A 23238-nucleotide genomic window follows, 5' to 3' on the forward strand; every position below is an offset into this window, starting at 1 on the left:
TTGATTGCTCTTCATCATCTGATGCGATGGATGGGTCAGCATGCTCAGAGACGCATGGCTCAGCAAGTTCGTCAGCCATAAAGCATATCTTCGCTGACTCGGTGGCCTCAGTTTCTGTTGATGAAGATTCATCACTGTCACTCCAAGTAGCCACCATTGCCTTCTTCCCACTCTTCTTGTCTTTCCTCAGCGTGGGGCAGTTTGACTTAATATGGCCAGCTTGATGGCACTCAAAACATGTAATGGGCTTTGAGCTGTCCTTTCTGTATTTGCTATCGCTTGTGTCAGCCTTATACTTATCAAACTTTTTGTAAGGCTTTTTAGAATATTTGTCGTTCTTCCTGAACAGCCTCTTCATCTTTCTTGTGAACATGGCCATCTCCTCATCATCAGTTGAACTCCCGTCAGTGGAGTCAGCCTTCATGACAATTGACTTCTGCTTCTTGTCATCAGATTTTTCCTTCACCTCAAAGTTTTTCATGGATATCTCATGGGTCAACAATGAACCGATGAGTTCGTCATATTTGTAGGTGGTTAAATCCTGAGCTTCCTCAACTGCTGTCTTCTTTGCTTGCCAGTCTTTTGGAAGATTCCTGAGTATCTTTTTGACTTGTTCTTCCTCAGTGAAGAATTTCCCAAGTCTCTTGAGCTCATTAATGATGTTGGTGAACCTTGCGTTCATGTCTGAAATGCCCTCATCATTGTTCATCTCGAACAGCTCGTACAGTCTCATCTGCTGATTCACCTTGGATTCTTTTACTTTGTTTGTTCCCTCGTAGGTGACTTCCAGCTTCTTCCAGATCTCTTATGCCGACTCACAACCTGAGATTTTGTTATATTCTGCAGCATCGAGCGCACAGTGAAGCATATTGATAGCCGAAGCATGGTTTTGAAGCTTCTTAAGATCATCCTCTGTCCATTTGGCCTCAGCTTTTATAACTGTTTGGCCAGCCACAACCTCAACAGGTACAAACGGCCCTTGGACTATAGATAGCCAGGCACTCATGTTTGTAGCCTGAATGAAGTTTTTCATCCTATTCTTCCAGAAGGTATAGTTTGACCCGAAGAATATGGGAGGCCTAGTAATGGACAGCCCCTCAGGCAGTATTTGAGTTGTTTGGTTTCCAGGGAGAAACCGAGTGCTATTTTCGCCCATGGTAGGGATCAGCTCAAGGTTGTTAGACCTTTTACAGTGAGCTTTTGAGGCTCTGATACCACTTGTTGGTCCCTTATTTAGTTGCAAGTATAGTTCCAAGGGGGGGTTAGGAACTATTTAAACTTTTTCGCAATTTAGGCAGACTTCTTTTACTAAAGAAAAGGTTTGAACAGCGGCGCTGAGTAAACAGCAAGATACTGGCTTAGTCAATAGGTGACTAGGCCAGTTTCTTAGCTTGAGTCAGGAGATAGCACTTAGAGTCTATTCCTGAGCTCTTACGTTTTAATGCGCACAACTCAACTTGACCTCTTGACTTGGTCAGTTTTGATTGTTTAAGCAAGCAATATAAATAAGGAGTCAAAGGTTTAGAAATACTTCACTCAGCAGATTTATCCAGGTTCGGCTTCTTCTAAGCCTACGTCCTGTCCCCGGAACACGTCCGAGATTTCGAATCCTCTACTGAGCTCTTTAAAGGTAGAGCCTCAAACCTTTTACAATATCAGCAATTGAGTATGACAAGAGTACCTTCCTCTATACTTCTACTCAATCCTAATCTCTCCGCTGAGTACTTAAAATCGAGTACTCAGCCTCTCCTTTCTATCTCTAGAAATGATAAGTGTATTTGTCCTAATACAAAGATGTGCTAAGACACTTTAGACGATTTACAATCACTCTAGACTTTTACACAGATGTGAAAATGTAGTGTAAGAATTTTGCTTTGCTTCTTGCTTGCAGAACTTGTAGAGATTTGGTCAGCGTAATGGCTTGATAAAGTTCTGTGTCTTGTGAAGCTTGTGATGGCACTATTTATAGAGACGTCTGGTCATTCGGTCATTTCGAATTTCGAAATAACCGTTGGAGGGAAATGGCTATGTGTCGTTGTCATCCTGACTTGCACAGAGCTCTCGGCCAATCACAATCGTGTATCTTCTGTCCTCGGTCAGCACAGCAGATGGTCTCTCCTTTTATGGTAAAGTCAACTGGACAGCATACTGTGTCGTCTGAACTTTGCCAAAAGAGGAAACACTTTGTCTGGAAGTTTTCCTTTGCCAGCTGCTGTCTTGTACGCTTTGTCGAGACTACTCAGCAGCTTCATCTTGAAGTTGTTCCCGAAGGTCTTCTAGATCCTTCCGATTGCTGAGTTGCATTTTGAACAAAAACGGCAACGTCTTGACATACGCGGGCCGAGTGTACTGAGTTGTTTGACTTGGGCCTTGGCTTCCGCAATGGGCTTGGGCCTTTCGATTCTTATGTCTTATAATATGTTAACTCAACATTGAACAAACACATTAGTAGAATTAAATCAAAGCATTTAAACTTTAGTGTGTTTAGAATATGTATATATATTATACTTAAACAATTTTGTCAAATCAAAATTATGTGGAAATGTGTTTCAACACTCCTTTCTATGGATTTGCTGTGTTGGAATGTTAGATGTGCGGCTAGTAAGGCTACCCGTGTCCATGTTAATGATCTCATTAGTCAGTTTAATCCTTCTTGTTTTGTTTTGTTGGAAACTAAGATTAGTAGAGTCAAAGCAGATGAGGTGGTTAACAAGTTTAGGAGCTGGAAGTGTGTTAGATCGGAGGCGAATGGCCGTGCTGGTGGGATTTGGCTTTTCTGGAAGCCAGATCGGATACATTTTGATATTATTGGCATGGATAAGCAGTTTGTTCATTGCAAATTGTGTGTTTCGGGGAATAAATCATTTTTTGTTACCCTGGTTTATGCCGACCCTATTTTGGCTAACCGTAAACGTCTCTGGGAAGTCCTCTATTCTATGAGTGTTAGCATATCTGAGCCTTGGTTTGTTGCTGGGGACTTTAATGATATTGCTGTTATGGGTGATCAGAGAGGGGGTTCACATCACTATGTCAATCGCTGCCTTCATCACAAGAATAGTATGGATTTATGTGGTCTTTCGGACCTTGGGGCTTCTGGGCATAAGTTCACTTGGAAGCGCAATAGTACTTTTGTTCGTTTGGACAAGGTTTATGCTAATATTTTAGCACAGACTACCTTCCCTGAGTGCTCTGTGTTGAACCTGCCGTTCCGCCACTCGGACCACTGCCCTATTTTGTTTAGACAGTTGAGAGGCAATCGTTCTAAGGGTGAGAGGCCTTTCCGTTATCAGTTGGCTTGGGAATCTCATCCTAATTTTAAGGAGTTCGTCCATGATAACTGGAAACCTTATTCGAATGTCCTTCAAGCTGTTGATGTCTTCAGGACTAATGTGTTGGGGTGGAATAAGAATGTCTTTGGGCATATCATCAGGAGGAAACAGAAGTTACTAAATAGAATTAAGGGCATTCAGCATAGATTGGAGGTTAGGTTTGATCATGGTTTGAATGTCCTTCTTCGTACCCTTCAGAAGGAGCTTGAAGCGGTGCTCAGGCAGGAGGAGCTTCTTTGGTTTCAGAAGTCTAGGAAATCCTGGATCAAAGATGGGGATCGTAATACCAGGTATTTTCATCTCTCTACTATCATTAGGAGGCAGAGGAATATAATTGATGCTATTAAGAACCCCAATGGTGATTGGGTCTATGAGAATGATGCTATTCGGAATTTGGCCCTGGATTTCTATAAGGATATGTTTAAAGAGGAACCTGTTCAGCTGGAGAGGGCTCATTCTATGGCTACCTTCCCTATGGTGGGGGAGGAGGCTATTCGGGATGCTTTCCGACCTATTTCCGTAAAGGAAATTGATCAAGCTATTTTGAGTATTGGGGCTACTAAAGCTCCTGGGATTGATGGCCTGCCTGCTGGCTTTTACCATAAGCATTGGGAGGTGGTAAAGGAGGGTATCTATAACTTTATCATAGGTATTTTTAATGGTTCTCAAGATATTAGGCTGGTGAACAAAACCCTTCTGGTTCTGATTCCTAAAATTGAGAAGCCTTCCTCCTTTTTGCATATGAGGCCTATTAGTCTTTGTAATGTTCTCTATAAGACTGTTACAAAGATTGTGGCTAACAGAATTCGTTGCATTCTCCCGGATATCATTTGTCAGAACCAGGGTAGTTTTGTGCCTGGTAGACAAATGATGGATAATGTGGTTATTGCCCAAGAGATGGTCCACACTATGAAGATTAGGAAGGGGAAGAAGGGCATTGTGGCTCTTAAGTTGGACTTGGAGAAAGCCTATGATCGCATCAACTGGAGTTTCCTGATGGAGAGTCTGGAGAGAGCTAGGATCCCTGAAAATTGGAGGAGCCTTATTAAGGATTGCATCTCTTCTCCTGTTTTTCAAGTTATGATTAATGGGGATATGTCAGAGGATTTCTCTCCGGGCAGAGGTATCCGTCAAGGTGATCCTATGAGTCCCTTCCTTTTTGTCATCGCAATGGAAAGGTTGTCTCATCTGATCTAAGATGTTGTTGATAGTGGGAATTTCCACCCGGTGGCTATCAATCGTTTCTGCCCCCAGGTTACTCACCTTTTCTTTGCAGATGATGTTCTTATTTTTCTAGAAGGCAATGAAGAGCAGTTGAGGTTGATTATGGACATCCTTGAGTGTTTCTGTTCGGCCTCGGGTCAGAAGCTCAATATCAAAAAATCTAGGATGATGTGCTCTAACAATATGGATAAAAAAGTCTGTAAGAGGTTGAGTGATATTTTGGGTATTCCTCTGACCAACTCTCTGGGGAAGTATCTGGGTATCCCCCTTCATAGTGCTAGAGTTTCTAAAATGTCCTTTAAAGATACTTTTGATAAGGCTAATATGAAATGTGCCACGTGGAAAGCCAAGACTCTCTCTCTCGCTGGCCACCTTACGCTGATCCAATCTGTTAATTATGCGGCTCCCAACCACATTATGCAGGCTTGTCATCTTCCTGGCCCTGTGCTTAAAGATCTTGATAAAATTAATCGTAGATTCCTGTGGGGCGAAGCTGAGGAGGGAAGGAAAATTCACCTTGTTCCTTGGAGAGAGGTTTGTCAGCCTAAAGCTATGGGAGGTCTGGGCATTAGGAGAGCTGAAGACAATAATAAAGTCTTATTGATGAAACTCCTGTGGCGGATGTGGCAATCCCCTTCGGCCCTATGGGTCCAGCTTCTCTGTGGGAAGTATCGAAAGGATAAAGTTTTTGGGGGTCCAAAGGATAGAGTGCTTAATTGCTCCTTTCTTTGGAAAGGTATCAATGCTATTTTTGCTGAATTTTGTCAGGGTATTGGGTGGAATGTGGGTAATGGCAGGTCTATCAGTTTCTGGAAGGATATTTGGTTAGGGAAGAAACCTTTGTTAGAAGTTTGTACTTCCTTGCCGCCTTTGGACACCCATGACTGGAAGATTGCTGACGTTGTGAACTCTGAGGGAGAGTGGATGTGGGATAAATTTGAGTCTTTCCTCAATCTGGAAACGCTCCTTTCTATTAGAGGAATTCAGATCAGCACTCATTTGGAGGATAAGGATAGTTACTGTTGGGCCCTGACAAACAATGGGACCTATTCGTGTAAACCTGCCTTTCAATCGTTTTATCAGGGTTTGGAGTCTTCTTCCCCGAGAGTGTGGAAGACGATTTGGGCCTTAAAAGTGCCGTACCGCATGAGAAGTTTCCTGTGGCTGGGGGCTAGGAATAGGTTGATTACTAATGCGGAGAGAAAAAGAAGACATCTGGTGGATTCTGGATCCTGTGGGAGATGTAGAGGTTCTGAGAAAACCCTGTGCCATGCTCTCAGGGATTGTGAGGATAGTAAAGATGTGTGGAGGAAAATTCTCCCGAGGGATGTGCTTTCTTCCTTTCTTACCCATTCTGAGAATGATTGGTTTGTTGATGGAGTAAAAGGGGTTCTCCTGCCTGGGGAGAAGGGGGTTCTTCTGTTTGTGGTGGTTTGCCATCAGCTTTGGAAATGGCGGAATGAGAAGATCTTTGGAGGTGGAGTGTCTTTTCTGCCTAATGTCCTTGATTTCTTCTCTAAGAGACTTAATTCCATGGTTGATAGTTTTGCTGATGACCCTTTGGCTAGAGCTGTTCAGAGGAAGGAGGTTAGTCTTTTAGGCTGGCGTAGGCCAAGGGAAGGGGTGGTTAAGCTCAACACAGATGGGTCTTGTCTTAGTGATGGGAGAATTGCTGCAGGAGGTATCCTTAGGGATGATGGCGGTAGATGGGTTTCTGGCTTCTCCCAGAACCTGGGCATTGGTTCTTCCTTTTCGGCAGAACTTTGGGGTATTTTTTCAGGTCTTAAGCTTGCCAAGAATCTAGGGGTGAAAAAGATTCTTGTTGAATCGGACAACCAAGAAGCGGTTAGAATGATTTCATAAGGCAACGCTGTTTGCCGAAATAATCTGAACATCATTAAAAGTATTATAAGGATCAGATCCTCTTTTGAGTTTATTGAGTTTGCTCATATCTTTAGAGAGCAAAACCGCGTTGCGGATCGTCTGGCGCTGGAAGGGCACTCTGTGTTGTTGGGTCTTTCTACCTTTTCTTCCCCTCTGGGCTTCATTTCTTCTTTGATTTTGGAGGATATGGTGGGAGTCAGTTTCCCTAGGCTGATCCCGGGTTGAGTTTTTTTTTGTTTTTTGTTTTTCCTTTCCTTTCCTACCAAAAATATATATATATATATATATATATATATATATATATATATAATATCAATATAAATCCAAAAACATTAATCATAAGTTAACCTAATTAATTAGAAAGTATTAGTAGTTTAAAAAGTTATTAGATCCTATACAAAAACATGTTAAAAAAATGCACCATTTATAACTACCAAAATACAATTGATGGCGCAAATTTAACCTAATTAATTATCTAATATGGTATCTAAAAAAGTTCTTAGATCCATATCAAATCATTTCCAAAAATGCAACATACACATCAAAAAATATCTGATGGTGCCCCTTCAAAACTGAAAATAGTGTTTGATATGCAGGACTGATCCATAAGCAGTGCCCAAACCTATAAAAAAATCGAAGTCAAGTGTTAGATCAATGAGACGTGTAACAATAAATCTGTATCCTAACTAATAAAGTAAATACATTGTCTATGTTCTTAACTCGCCTATAACAAATAAATAGCAATGAGCATATATCAAAACTTTTCTGTTGACCAAAAAAAGTTCCTCTACATGCTAATTAAAACTTGTAATACAATTCCCCAACTTCAATCGACAATTCATAATACAAATAAAAGTACTTCAGACATATATAAGTACTCAAAATCACTTGAAAGCTTCATAATTTTATTGAAAGCTTCAATTTCTTGCTGCTCCACAAAATCACTAGTTAAACAAAAGTTAGATGCTATTTGGATAGCTGAAACTCTTCGGTTAACTAGTTAAACACCCATAAATAAATTTAACTTGAACTATATCAACTGTACCGTAGTCTAGTTTCCATTTTTCTTGGCAATCTATCAGAACTTCAGCTTGGGCCTTTAGTTTTTGGCCTGCATTTTATGTTCTCTATTTCCATATTATTGTTTATTTGATATCTCTAAGTTTCCAAGTGGATATGTCTCAGTCACTAGTGCTTCATCTGTCCCAAGTTCAGAATTCCTTACACATATTGTATAGGGCATGATTAAGATCACATATGCTGCTAACAATGTAATCATTAACAAAGAGAGCTTTAAAGATCTTACCCAGCTAAGTGAAAGTGATTGATGCTCATATAAGTTATGATTTTCCTATGAAAAATGATAATACCCTAGAGTTTCTAAGGTTATGAACTTCAGAGGAATGGCATTAATATCAAATGCTAATATATTGAACGTGGCCTAAATTTTGGTTAAAACATTTACTATCACTCATTTAAAACCACTTCAGGCAACATTTAAAACCACCAACTAGTTGAAGAATTAGGCAAAAGTCTGAACAAATAGAACACTCCAACAAGCAGTAAAATCTGAACAAATAGAACAGTCCATACTTCAAAGTCTGAACAAATACCTGACCTTATTGAGATTGCGGTCCAAGATGTGATCCATTGGATGTTGTGATGTCCATACGCAGTAGCTCCATCTCAGCTCTCAAATCTCTAACCAATCTCACCATGTTGTCAAGACGAGACTCAACTCCATCCATACGCAAATAGTCTGCTTGCCGGCCAACTACAAGATTTTGCATTTCTTCCTCCAATCGTGTCACTTGTTCAGTCATTTGTGGCATTTGAAGTATGGTTGAAGCAGTTGAGAAGGGTATACTAGTTGTAGATTGAGCCTGAGAAGTATGAATCTAAATTAACAATAAAAACGAAAAGTTAAATTCCTAATAATATATACGCATTCAATAAACTCTAGATTATATAATTAAACAAATATCAAGAGGCAAATTAAATTAACTATAGACAAATTAAATAATAGAGAGAGGAGTGATGTCAATACTTACTCCCGCAAAGGTGCTCCAAGCCCTTTCACATTCGGAAGAGCTTGTTGTCAAACCAAGCACTCTTTTAGCGAAAACTTGCAAGTTTGGTACATGATTTCCATAAATATTCCACCAACCAACTACAAAAATATATTAAAGACAATAATATTATTACTTTGTCAAATATTTACAAAAGCAATAAACAAACAAATAATATAATATACTATATAACAATAATGATGACAAGAAGATTTCTTACCCGGATGATAGCTTGCATTATCTTGTGCACATCCATTCAATGCAATGGGTTTTCCAAATGAACTCTCCTTATTCAAGTACTTGTGCAATTCTTCATTTATCAACTTATGTTGAAGATCAACATCATCACCAAACATAGTCTCTACACATTCAATAAACCCAACCATGACCATTACATCATTTGCAATGGATGGATCAACATATGTGTAATAAGGGTTCAAGAGGTATCCCGCTAAATGCAACGGACTATCAAGTCTTTCACGAGCTTTCATATCAATAATAGCATTATAATGAATCGCTTGATCTTTATATACCTTCTTAATCTCTTTTTTAGCGTTCTTCATCTCTCCATACACAAAACCCATTGATGGCTTTTGATCTCCGTCAACAAGGCGAAGCACTTTAACTAAAGGGGCAAACACCCTCAAACAAATACTTACCCCAAGCCAAAAAGAATTACTCAAAGCAATAGACGTCGCCACCTTCCCTTTTGCACTCTTTACTTCTCAACTCATTCTTCTTATCCATCAAACTTTGTAAAGTTAGGAATGCAGTTGCAAATCTAGTGACTCCCGGCCTGACTATATCTCTTTTCTTTGTAAACTTTCTCATCAAATGCAAAGTTTTGTGATGTGCATAAATATAGATGGTAAAATTCTTTGCCTTTTCAATCACACCCTTGAATTTAGATTGGCCCCCAATTTTTTGAAGCATAAGATTTATAGTATGAGTTGCACAAGAACTCCAAAATATTAATGGTCTCTTAACCTTTAACAAAGCTTTTGTCGCCATGTTGTTCGAACCATTATCTGTCACCACTTGAACAACACCTTGTGGTCTAATATCTTTTATGCATTTATCAACATATTCAAACATATATTGGCCGGTGTGTGAATCATTTGATGCTTCCATAGAAGAAAGGAATGTTTTCCCTTCCGGACAATTAACACATAAATTCATGATACTTCTCCTTTTTCGGTCACTCCATGCATCAGTCATGATAGAGCAACCATTCTTTTTCCACTCCTCTTCTTGCTTCGACAATAATCCCTTAGTTCTTTCCACCTCATCCTTTAATAATGGCCCTCCTAATAAGTATTGAGATGCCGGTTTGAAACCCGGGCCAAATTGCCCAACCGCTTCTACAAACCTCTTGAAACTATCATTATCAACCGCATTGAAAGCAACACCTGATTCATACATCCATCTAGCCATAAATTGTTGCACTTTATGTGTTCTTTCCTTGAAAATTGCATTGTTGATTTTTTGATTTTGAAGGGTCTTCTTGTTTGGATCAATATTGGATGCATAACGGTCCATAGGTCCAAGAAACTTTTGCTTCTTCCTTCTTGTCTCATTTGCTTCCTCTTCCATTTCCATTTCATTTTCTTCAATAGTAACTTCTTTCCTCACCTCTTTTTTCGATAAAGTCTTTTGTTTCTTCTTATTTTGCCTAGCTTCAAGAGCTTTCAAGCATTTTGCTGCATCCTCAGGCGTATTCTTATCACAACTAACAACACTCCATTTGACTTATGCAATATGTTGCTTCATTCGGTAAATTCCACCACCCATTTCTTTGTTACACAACAAACACTTCACTCTATCTAAATTCTTAGGGTCGATTTTAATTGCATAGTTCCAACCTATATCGTTTGACTTAGGCTTCAATGTTGAAGTAGTTTGACTATTTAACTTTGTAGTTGCATTAGATGCGGAGGAGGAAATAGTTCCTGCCATATCTATCTGCATATAAATGCATACATATGCATTATAATAATTCGATTGAATGGAACAGACTCATCAAAGAATTAAAAAAACCAAAGAATTTGTTGTTTTTTCTAATATAAAAAAACCAAAGGTATGTTTTCGTAATTAAAAAAATTCACAATTCTCGAACTTGAAATTCTTGAATAAAAAAAAACTAACAAACATAGAATAACGCCCTTTGATCGCGGACTCTGCCAAGCAAAAGTTGGTCACATGTTCTAATTAAGCTTTAGCAGCATGTTGACAGACAAAAAGAAGAGCAAATGAATTTAGAAAGACCAAAAAACATAAACAAATCTCTAAAATGAAAGTTACTTTATTTCATTGATAACTCAGTACACCAAAGGGATATTAGATTGAGATTATCAGATATTAACTGAAGAATAGTGTAAAATTTCTTCCTAATTTCCTAATCCCTAATTAACCCCTGTATATAATCTTACATTATACTATAAACATGTATTCCTGCGAATTGATGAGTAAAGAACATCAGAAACAATAAATCCAACAAGAACTGAACATACCAAAAGTGATGAGTAAAGAACAGCAGAAACAATAAATCCAACAAGAACTGAACATACCAAAGTGATGAGTAAAGAACAGCAGAAACAATAAATCCAACAAGAACATACCAAAGTGATGAGTAAAGAACAACAGAAACAATAAATCCAACAAGAACATACCTTTGCGTCGCCGCTGCGATTTTGCTACAGGAGGAAGAAAAGTGCGATGATGAAGAAGGAGCAGAGAGGAGGAGTGGTGTGCGATGAATCGATGATGAAGGAGTAGAGAGGAGTGGTGGCTGCTGCGATTTTGCTAGAGAAGGAGGAAGCACAGTGATGATGAAGAAGGAGCAGAGAGGAGTGGCAATGATGAAGGAGAGGTGGCTTGGCTGCTGCAAATTTTTAAAATCAAATTAGGGCACACAACATTAGATGGGTTATTAACTTATTATGGGTAGTTTAGTTTGGGTTTTTTTTTAATTTCCAATATATCATATATGTTGAAATTAGTTTTATTTGTGCTGTGTAAATTAGTTTTATTTTTTTAGTTGTTGTTGTGATGATTAATTATTTGTATTATTTATTTTGTTGCAATTTTTTTATAATTTTATGATTTGACCCGATTTTTAGCCGCTTAACCCGACTTACCCGCTTAATCCGACTTGCCCGCCTAGCCTGACTTGTCCTGATTTACCCCGACTTGAACTGCCTAGGCGGAAATATATCGGACCCCCGATTTAACCCGCCCAGTTATAAAGTGTTCTGAATTTCGCCGATTAGTCGGCGACTTGACCGACTTTTAGAACACTGTAAATTCTAGATCTATTGTCAAATCCTCCAACATATTCATAATACAATCTTTGCTCATCAATGACCTGATAAGTAGCTTCTGACATTCTCTCTTGCGTGACAGTTACTCTCTCCTGTCAATTTTGTTAACCAATAAATTTACATTCAAATGATATATGCAACATAATAGTGTATAAATACAATAACTTACATTAATCAAACGGGATCTCTCATCAACCCATGTTACCCCATCGTGGTTACGTGTATGAGTATACACAAACAGATTATATGCATTTACTGGTCGACCTAATACACTAATCTGCAAGATATGTAAAGTCAACATATTATATATTTCAGATATAACACACTTCCTACCTTATTAAAAACAAAAATAAAAAAGTTAATTAATGACACAACGAGCATAAAGCTATATAAGAAAACCGAATTGCAACAAATTAACTACTTACTAGTCATTCACGATGCTCTCTCATTGACAAGGATCCACCAGTATGACATGACATTGGTCCATTTTCAACTCCACTACGTCGTGAAATTTTAGTTTTTTCAGATATCAACTTTGCCTCTTTCGAGTCCCTAATATGTAACCCAACTATTATAGACCTCTTCAGACATGAATTTTTGTCGTTCTTCATACAATAAGAATTAACATGTTAAGGCAATTGAAATTGATATTTAATATTCATAATTAGCTAATATAAACAACACAACATTACCTTTGTTTTTCAATGTGTATACCATCCTTCTATATACATCCTTCATAAAGCTAGGGTAAACCAACTTCAATAATGAATCTATAGCTTCGTCCCATTGGCATCGTTTCTACAAATACACAAGTTTAGAAACAAATGATGTAATTCGAACTAAATCACTAAAATTGATATTTGAAATTATTAGTTAACTAATATCGTGAAACATTAAAGCTACAAACTGTATTACCTGGAATTCCCTCCAATAAAATTCTTGTGTTTCCTTTGATACATGTGTAATTTTGTATCCATTCAATTCAAGTTTCAACTCGAAACGTTCTCTTAAGATCTTAGCAGCACAACTTGAAGGATATATTCTATTTTGACAGGAAATAATATAAGTAGATTGATTGAAAAGAGCACTAAACAGAAATAAATGAGAACTAAATTAAATCAATTACACAAATGAAATTCACTTACTTTTTTCCCTCAACCCATAGTGTTAAGCGTTGCTCACTAGAATTTGATTGAAAATTTATTACCATAGAAGATAATGGGCGTGAACTTGAGCTACATGGAGCCGATGGAGGTGGAGCAGTAGGTAGAGCTGATGTAGGTGGAGCTGACATAGGAGGGGCTGATGTAGGTGGAGTTGACGTAGGAGCTGCTGAACTGGATGTTGGAGTTATTACACGGCCTGTTAGAGGTGGAGTTGCTGAACGGGCGGTTGGAGTTATTACACGGCCTGTTAGAGGTGGACTTGTTGTAGGGGCTGTTGGAGAACTTGAATCAACAGAATCATCCTCCAATGTAACATCTGCTACGCCACTAATTGTAGGAGTAGGCATTTGTGGCTGACTTTGGACGCCAATCAACCAGTTTGGAACGCTTATCTTCTTCTTACCACTCAAGTGTGGTGATGGAGATGGTCTTTTTTTATTTTTTGACATAACATACTTGATACAGACAAACATATCAGTAACATAAATTGTAAAAATTGACAACATGTAAATCTACTAGTTCCAATTATAAGCATTCAAAATAAATGAATAATAAGTTTACAAAGTATAAGTCTACAAATTTTAAACATAATCCTTCAAACAAAATATTGTAAGTTTACAAACGACTTTTAATCACTATCTTCAAAATCAATCAAATTATCTTCTTCCTCAGTTTCATCTTCGTTTTCTATCTCAAATTTTGGTTCTTCTACATCAAATGCTTCATCGTCATCTGGTAAGTCATCAAGCTCATGATTTGGGTCCCGTAAGGTTAATAAATTCATCCATTGTTTGATTCCTGTTTACAAAATCAACTTGGAATTCTTCTTTCTAGAAGAGAAACTTTAAAAGAACCTTTTGCCTTAACTTTACAAACAGCCAACCAGTCGATCATATCTCGCTTCAAATTGGGATATGACATGTAATATACTTGGGTTACTTGCATGGATAAAACAAATGGTTCAAACTTGTTGAATCTTTGTCGTTGATTAATGTCAACCAACTTGTATTATTTATGAACCCTTGTCCCAACACCTTCAGTCGGATCAAACCAATTACACTTAAATAGCACAGCTTTCTACAACATAGAAAGATTTCTTCAACATAATCTACATCTCCCCTATCATCATTTTGAGGTAACTGTCTAGCACGAGTATAAACATGTGCCTCAAAGTAATGCGAGCAAAAGGTTGACGCTTCTTCAACTAAATAAGCATTACAAATGGAACCCTCAACTCTTGCTTTATTCTTTACATTCATCTTCAAATGTCGAAGATATCTTGTTGTACATAATGAAAAAGAATGTATTTTTAGGATTTTAACACTTAGGTTACTTGCATGGATAAAACAAATGGTTCAAACTTGTTGAATCTTTGTCGTTGATTAATGTCAACCAACTTGTATTATTTATGAACCCTTGTCCCAACACCTTCAGTCGGATCAAACCAATTACACTTAAATAGCACAGCTTTCTACAACATGGAAAGATTTCTTCAACATAATCTACATCTCCCCTATCATCATTTTGAGGTAACTGTCTAGCACGAGTATAAACATGTGCCTCAAAGTAGTGCGAGCAAAAGGTTGACGCTTCTTCAACTAAATAAGCATTACAAATGGAACCCTCAACTCTTGCTTTATTCTTTACATTCATCTTCAAATGTCGAAGATATCTTGTTGTACATAATGAAAAAGAATGTATTTTTAGGATTTTAACACTTAGCAATATATATATATATATATATATATATATATATATAATTTGATAAAGTAAAGAGGTACGAAAAGTTTACATCTCGAAAGGATACATCCATCTATATTGAACAGGACCGACAACTTTAGCTTCATATGGCATATGAATTGGAAGATGCTCCATTGAATCAAAAAAAGTCCAGTGGGAATATAGTCTCCAATTTGCATAAGATAAATGGAATTTCTTTTTCAAGTTGTTCCATATCCTCAACAGTTATGACAGATGCACTTATACTTTTAAAAAACAGACTCAATTCTGTAATATATTCCCACACCTTATTTGGAAGTAGTTGACAAAATGCAATCGGAAGTAAGCGTTGCATAAAAACATGACAATCATGGCTCTTCATCCCAAACAATATATTTTTTTTATCATCGACACATCCAGCCAAATTCGAAACATAGCCATCTGGGAATTTTAGTGACTTGACCCATTGACACAATACTTTTTTTTGATTCCGATCCAACGTATAACACGCTTTCGGATATTTGCCAGTAAGTGGATCTTTTCTCAACTCTGGCTTCTGACATAAGATACTCGTATCCTCTTGGGCCTTAACATTGTGTTTAGTCTTGCCAACAATGTTCAATACTGTGTTGGAGACATTTTAAAAAACTTTCTTCTTAATATGCATCGCATTAAGCACTAGTACAGAAATGGCTTATGGCCATAGTCGTTTACCGTCATTAGCCACGGTTGTATGACCGTGGCCAAAGGGGGCGTGGCAAATGCTTGGTTTCTTTAGCCACGGTTTATCGACTGTGGACAAAAAGGTATTAGAGTCAGTTTGTACGTATACCCGACTATAATGCCTAACGTTTTTGCCACAATTGTTACAAAAAAACCATGGCTAGAGAGGTCTTTAGCCACAATTGTTTGTATCAACCGACTCTAATGATCAGAGCATTAGAGTCGGTTGTTTGAACAACCGACTCTAATGCTCTGATCATTAGAGTCGGTTGTTATAACAATCGACTGTAATGCTCTAATCATTAGAGTCGGTTGTTCTAACAACCGTGGCTGATGTCAATTTCATTAGAGTCAATTGTTGAATAACCGACCCTAATGTTATTGTTTTTAGCAATTTTACATTAGCAGGTTCAAATTAATCTTGTTGTATTACTGAAATTAAATACAAAATCAATAAAAAAATGTACAAATATAGGATAATTAATTAACCTGATATATATATATAAGCTTTGATTCAATATTCACAGTATTTTCAAGTATTTAACTAGTTGTATATTACTGAAATTAACTGCGAGCACAAAAGAACTAAGATATACTCATTACTACTCTATCATACTTTCTACAACATGATGTTAAACATAACTGCATTGTTGAAATCCTGTCATCTTCTCTGCTGTCTCGACCTTCGATATATTCTCAAATGCACCAATAAACTAACCTTGTCGTTTGTCCTTTCGCCCACAAGAACAACATTTATCATGAAGAGCAGAAGCAACCTGAAATAAGAACCTCAACTACGGTTCTATTATTCACCAAAACCTACATTAGATGCCATTCAAGATATCATCACTAACACACTTGAGACTGGGTTAGTGTAGAATCATACCTTTCATTTATACGGAGAAATAAAAAAATGAAGAAAGAAAAAGAAGAAATTCAACTAAAAAGCACCAGAGGATGTCATCCCACTTTAAAAACAACAGATTTAAGAAGTAATCAAGTTAATCATTATTTTGTCTCAATTTAACCAATTAGTTTTAAAACTATCCATGTTATATATGATTTTAAAGTTAAAAAATTAACTTTTTATTGTTATTGATATTACATGTTAATTATTGATATAAGTAATCAAGTCCTAATTAATTCTAAGTGGTAGGTCCTAATAACAATATAATTATTATAAGGTTTTGACATTTATGACCTTTTACACTTCTTTTTAACTGCCAAATATATAAAGCTACATATACTATTATTTTATCCATAAAATTTACTTACAAAGACCAAGCACATCACTTTCCCATCTCCTCAAATATATGAAATAAATTGATTACCTTCTTTGCATCCTTTGCCTTCAATTTGGGAATATTGTAAGTAACAGAGTGAGAAAGCTTCACAAAGGCCAACTGAATCTAAAAAGCCAACTTTGCTTGTTGTGCCTATCACCAGAAGTTTCTTGGCCAACTGAATCTAAAAAGCCAACTTTGCTTGTTGTGCCTATCACCAAAAGTTTCTTTCTCTGAGAGCAAATTAAAAAAAGAGATCCCAAGTTATCCTCATAAAACACTTTTTATTTTTGTTTTATTTATATCATATATAATCATGTGGAACATATAGATCACATGATATGATTACGACACAATATCCCGAGCTATTTTTGTTTTCCAAAACGGGTCGCATACCTTTGGTGGGACAGAATTTACAAATGCAGCAATTATTTCTTCCAATAATAATAAGGGTGCATGTGGGACGTAATGCACAAAACCAGACATGGCCCGAGAAATACCAGATGAAGCATGGATCCACTTCTTATCATGGGTAAGTTCCAACTCATTCGAAAAAAAATTCCCAAGAAGCTCAAACAAAGGCCTGATAAGAGTTTCCCCATAGCAATATAATTCCATACAATGAGAACAGAGGCACAATAATTGGATATAGGACCAACATATAAAATTAATTTTTTACGAGTTGAGACTAATCAGTGAAAATGAACCTGTTAGCCATGTATTTCTTCAGTAGCAATATGTCAAGCAAGGAACTGAGTGAATGTAACATAGTGTCTCCTTTATAAACAGCATCATGGTCTGAGTTGGATGCTTGATGGGCTATTGATTTCACAGCTGACTTCTTTTAACATAAAATCAAGGGTATGTGCTACGGTATAAGGAGCAATCTGCATCATCCAGGAAGTTACCAATCAAGTGTCAGAAAATGAGATCCAACGAAAATCATGTAATACAGTTCAAATAATGAAAATTGCAAAGTGAAGGACAACAGTCAATTTAAGGCCCACCTCAAGGCCAATATGCACAATCAAGTACCCAAGAACCTACCATAAATATTCCCGTTAAGGATTTTTTGCAAGGAACTGTTACATCTTTTATATAAAAAAATCATATTTGTAAAAACGGACTAGGTAAATTACATGAAAACTGTTACATCTTTTATAAAAAAAAATCATATTTGTAAAAACGGACTAGCTAAATTACATTCCATGCCCATGATGCATACCCATCACAATTTCACATTATATGATTAAACCACTCACTAGAGCTTCAGAGAAAAGCCTGTGAGCCATAAATCTCTATTCTGACTATAATATACTTTCACACACAACAATTTTCAACCCTACATTTTTAAAATAATAGAAATTTGTCCAAAGAGAGACTTGAATCAATATCTCACAGAGCTCAAAATGAGTTCGCGGAAGAAAGAGCCTAATGAAGAAACAGTGTTCTTATCACAAAATTATGTAGAGCATTCATCAATTCTACTACAGGTATGATCAACAAACAATAGGTTAATCCAATACATTCTGATAAAAGAGTTAATAAAGGAAGAGAATCAAAATTGGAAACAAGCTAAGAAAGCAAAGCTAACATTCAAACGCAACAGGGCTTCTCTGGTTTCATTATGGACATCACTATTAGCATTCTGGAACAGCAATACAAGCTCATGAAATAGAAACCCCTGCTAGAAACAAGAAAAAGAATATAGAAATGAAGAACTAGGCAAGAATGATCAGGAAAATGAAGAACCTCACAGCCAATAAAAACCATAATTTGTATTTTTTTTACCAGTTATGTATATAGCATATGAAATTTTATAAGCTGAACCACTTCCAGTAACACTTTTAAAGACAAGTAAATCCATAGTTGTACATAAATGTTCCATACAGAAAATAAACATGGCTAACAGAGTTATGTTAATATTGCAATAGCTATTATTTAATAAAGAATGACAACATACAGCAATACAAAAATTAATATTGCAATAGCTATTATTTAATAATTTTTTATGCAGGAGAAGGGTTTGATTGAGTGAAGCCAATCCAAAGCTGAGATGGAAGACAATTTATTTTCTGGAATAGGCAATGGAACCCAAATAGATAACAAGTCTTTACAAACAGTTCAAAAGAGTTTTATGCAAGTTCAAGACATTCTAGATCAAAACAGATTGCTAATCAATGAAATAAACCAAAACCATGAATCAAAGATTCCTGATAACTTGACTCGAAATGTGGGATTCATTAGGGAGCTGAACAATAACGTTAGAAGAGTGGTTGATCTTTATGCTGATCTTTCTACTAATTTCACCACCAGATCAATGGATGCTTCATCAGAAGGAGAATCAAGTAGGATTTTGAGGTCAACTGGAAAGGGAAATCAAAAGAGGATTAGATTCGGGTAAATTTTTTCTTACTGATTCTGAATAAGAAGAAGAGTATTTATTTAGATATCAAATTGATGTACTTTGTTGATGATTTTTGTGCTTCAAGTTTTAATTAACTTTGTTAGTATAGTTTTCTTTCACCATATCCATTGGAAAAAAGAAAAAAACAATAGAACAAATGTATCATCATAAGCTTGGGTAAATTTCATCAATGGTGTACAACATTTGACCAATTTCACACTTTGGTGTACAACCTTCAATTTGTCTCACTAATATATACGAACTTATAGGTGACGTCCCACTTTGGTGTACAGCAGGTAAAAATGATCGGTCAACACGAAGTCAACGTGCCACATCAGCAGTTTGACCAGTCAAAAAGTCAAAATTTGACCCAACTAATATAAAATTACTTTTATACCCCTTCTCCCTTCTTCCTCTTTCCCCTTTCCTCTTTCCTTTCCCTTTCTCCCTCTAAAATTTGGCAAAAACGCATAAAAACACAGAATTAGAATACCTCAAGCTAAGATGATAGAGGAATAGAGCAAAGAAACTGAGGTGTTGACAAAGAGATGGTCACATGGTGAATTAATTAGAAATTTGGAAAAATGAACTCCCAACTATGATCCAAAACAGATCAATTCGCATGGTGAATAAAATCTCAAACAAAATAAAGATGAACCAGAATCAGAATGGCTACAAAGAAGACGGTTGCCTTGTTGCCGTTTCGATTAGGAGTGGCCTTGCCATTTTTCAAGGAGAGAATTTAATTGTGGTGCTATTTACATGGCAGTGCTGCACTTTTGTTTTTATTACTAGAAACCAATCTAAACCGATCTTCGATTTAATCATCTCCATCTAGGACTACATTAAACTTTGTATTAGTTTGCCCTTCCATTAATGAATCTGGAAGAGATGTTGGTGTCGATGCAACTTAGTCTTAATTGAATTAAATATAGTCAGTGTTGTAACTGAATTAAATCGTAGTAGGAAGGAAATTTTTTACTAAAATTTGCAAAAGAATAAGTGAAATTAAGGTTAACATCTGTGAAAATATAAAACGTGAACCATTCGAAATTAGCAAGATGAAACTCCATTGTTAAGAAAATATAAAACGTGAACCATTCGAAATTAGCAAGATGAAACTCCATTGTTAAGAAAAGAAATAAGGTACAGAGAGTAGTTAGTGAAAGAAAAGGTGAGGGGAAGAAGGAAGAAATGGTATAAAAGTAATTTTATATTAGGTGGGTCAAACTTTGACTTTTTGACCGGTCAAACTGCTGATGTGGCACGTTGACTTCGCGTTGATCGGTCATTTTTACCTGCTGTACACTAAAGTGGGAGGTCACCTATAAGTTCGTATATATTAGTGAGACAAATTGAAGGTTGTACACCAAAGTGTGAAATGGGTTAAAGGTTGTACACCATTGATGAAATTTACCCTCATAAGCTTGTATAACTCTTATCATCATCTTGTTGGATTCAATATGTATCTACCATTACATTTTTCTAATGTTTCTGGAATAGGACTATTTCTGATCTTTGTTTCATGGTAGATTGATTTATGTGTGGCTGAGTTTGGGTTGTGATATGTCTTATTTAGGACTCTAATTTTCTGATATGACAAACATAATTTACAGAGATAACCCGATTGACATGGCTAGTTTGATATCATTCTGATTAGGATAAGGTCCAAATCAGCCCCAAACGTTATGGCAAAATTTCTTATATATCCCCTAGTTTTTAAAAAATAGTAAACTTTTGTAATCGACGCTTTCCGACATGGAGCAATTTTAGGCCTAGACAATACTTTTGGAGTGTAAAAAATTAATTATACTATAACAAACTTAAAACAACAAATTTACCAAAAAGCATGCCAACATCTAAGATCCATGAGCTGATATAAAGTTAAAGTTCATCGCTATTAAGACAAGAAAGACCAAGTTTCAAACTCATTCATATTTTTTGTTCTTTTATCACAACACAAAAATAACATGGAAGAAAGCAAAATCAGATGCTCTCCAAAACCTATGGACTGAACAAATCCTCCTGGTTAGAAGCAAAATTACTCCATTACGAAATAAAACAGAGCACCTAAAAAAGAATTGTAAGTTCTAAATATCAGCTTACAACACAGCTTCACAACCTGTAGGGGACCTGATGCGTTTTGCTAGTTGTTCCAATGGTAATGCTTTTTTATGCAAAAATCAACTCTTCAGGGCAATGTAGTTTGCTGATTGATGGGTTTGCTAGTGTAAACTAGAAAATTCCTATAAGTTGTCTTGAGTTGATTAGTTTAATTTTTAATTCATGTTGAGATTTGCTTGATCAGATCATATTACTTGAATTCTTCACATACTATTTAATTAAGATTCATTACATTGTGTATTTTTGTTCTAAAATTCTTCTATAATGTTATGTGAAGTAATGATATCAGCTACATCCCCTCCCCCCTCCTTTTGTGTGTGTGTTCTTCTAGTGCTGAGTATTATTGTGAACAATAAAGGGATGATGCTGTTAGTCTAGGTTTGAAGGTCGATGTCCTAAGTTTCAATTTTGCCCCTATACCTATAGTTTCTTCTGGGGACATTGATCCGAAGCTCGAGTACGGTCCGTATCTTTTGAAATTACTCAATAGGCCATTCACCCGAAGCCAGAAGAATGAATACGAACAGGGACAATACCAGATGAATGAATACAAACAGGACGAAACTAGAAGATAGAACACTGTATAACAATAAGAATGAATACGAACAGGGACAAAACCAGACGGAACAGGAACACCAACAAACTCATATAATAAACGAAACCCATAAGAAAGAACACAAAAAATGAAATCATAAGGAAATCCACAAGATAGAACACGATATATAACAATGAAGCTCAAAGATTCTGATTTGAATAAATATTTCCGAACAGTTCTTCAAGTTTTGGAAGAATAACAAATCAAACTCATTCAGGTACCTCTTTTCCGTTGCTTCTGCCACAATCGAAACACAACAAAACCCAGTCAACGCTTGAAACTTCAAACGAGCTGCTGCTTTTGAAACTCAATTTTCAAAGCAAACAAGAAAAAGGAGGAGAGCTGCTAATAGGTTACGCAAAGAGAGAAAGAGAAAAGGGGAGAACAATAGGTTACAGTTGATATTTGAATCTTTAGAGTCGGTGGCTGTTTACGAGTAGAAAGTAAACTCAATTTTCAACCCAAACAGGGAAAGGAGGAGAGCTACTAATATTAGGCGCAAAGAGAGAAAGAGGAAGGGGGAGAACAGTAGGTTATGGTTGATGTTTGAATCTTTAGAATCGGTTTTTTAATTAACCGACTCTAAAGAGTAATTGGAGTCGGTTCTCAATGAACCGATGCCATTAACCCCAGTAATTGGGGTCGGTTCAACCTGAACCGATGCTAATTATTGGCTCATTGGCTTCGGTTTATATTTAAACCGAGGCTAATTATTGGGTCATTAGCCTGGGTTTAAGAAGAACCGGCACTAATGACTGTCCAAACAGTGTGCCATTTTTAAAATTCACATTTAGAGTCGGTTTTTTCAAAACACCGACTTTAATGCTTAAATTATTTGAGTTGGATTTTTAAATAACCGACCCCAATTACCTGTAGCCACGGTTTTGCAAACAACCATAACTAATAAGGCTTGGCCGTAGGTCATTTCTGTACTAGTGAAGGTTGTGACGAACAAGGTCTGTTTCCCACTACGGCAAATCCCACAGTATGCTACGCTTTTTCCATCCAACATGAGCCCCTACACGTTCATTTACCAAATCAGAACATGGGTCAGTAACTTTCATAAATCCTCTATTAGTTAGGCCATTCAATACTTCACTTCCACTCTTTAAGGGTGGGGGAGGGCTCGTCTCAACCCAATTTTTCAAAAACTCTTATTCTTATTATTTTTGTATAGATGATCATGAGGTAGGAATTTCCTATGATAGTCGAACCATGATGGATTACCCCCATTCCTCAGCTGAAACGCTTGAGATGATTGTTAAAATTGTTAGAATATATGACACAGGATATACATCTCTTAGGTTGTATATAGTATTGAAAAGCGACTTTATTAGTGTAGACCACTTGAATGATGAAACTTATCTTGTTAGTTACCATGGGAATACGAAATTT

The 23238-nt window shown here is 36.6% G+C and overlaps 2 protein-coding genes across 2 annotated transcripts; one reads left to right on the forward strand and one right to left on the reverse strand.

The window, feature by feature from the left end:
- Positions 1–7037: 7037 nt before the first annotated feature.
- On the reverse strand, positions 7038–10994 carry LOC136225447 (uncharacterized). Its single transcript, XM_066013449.1, has one exon. It carries the CDS (start codon positions 10103–10105, stop codon positions 9182–9184), a length of 924 nt encoding a protein of 307 aa, XP_065869521.1. The 5' UTR covers positions 10106–10994; the 3' UTR covers positions 7038–9181.
- Positions 10995–18770: 7776 nt separating this feature from the next.
- Positions 18771–19121, forward strand: LOC136223562 (protein ELF4-LIKE 4-like). Its single transcript, XM_066011682.1, has one exon. It carries the CDS (start codon positions 18774–18776, stop codon positions 19119–19121), a length of 348 nt encoding a protein of 115 aa, XP_065867754.1. The 5' UTR covers positions 18771–18773.
- Positions 19122–23238: the final 4117 nt, after the last annotated feature.

Source organism: Euphorbia lathyris, chromosome 1, assembly GCF_963576675.1.
Source record: "Euphorbia lathyris chromosome 1, ddEupLath1.1, whole genome shotgun sequence".
Classification (NCBI taxonomy): domain Eukaryota; kingdom Viridiplantae; phylum Streptophyta; class Magnoliopsida; order Malpighiales; family Euphorbiaceae; genus Euphorbia; species Euphorbia lathyris.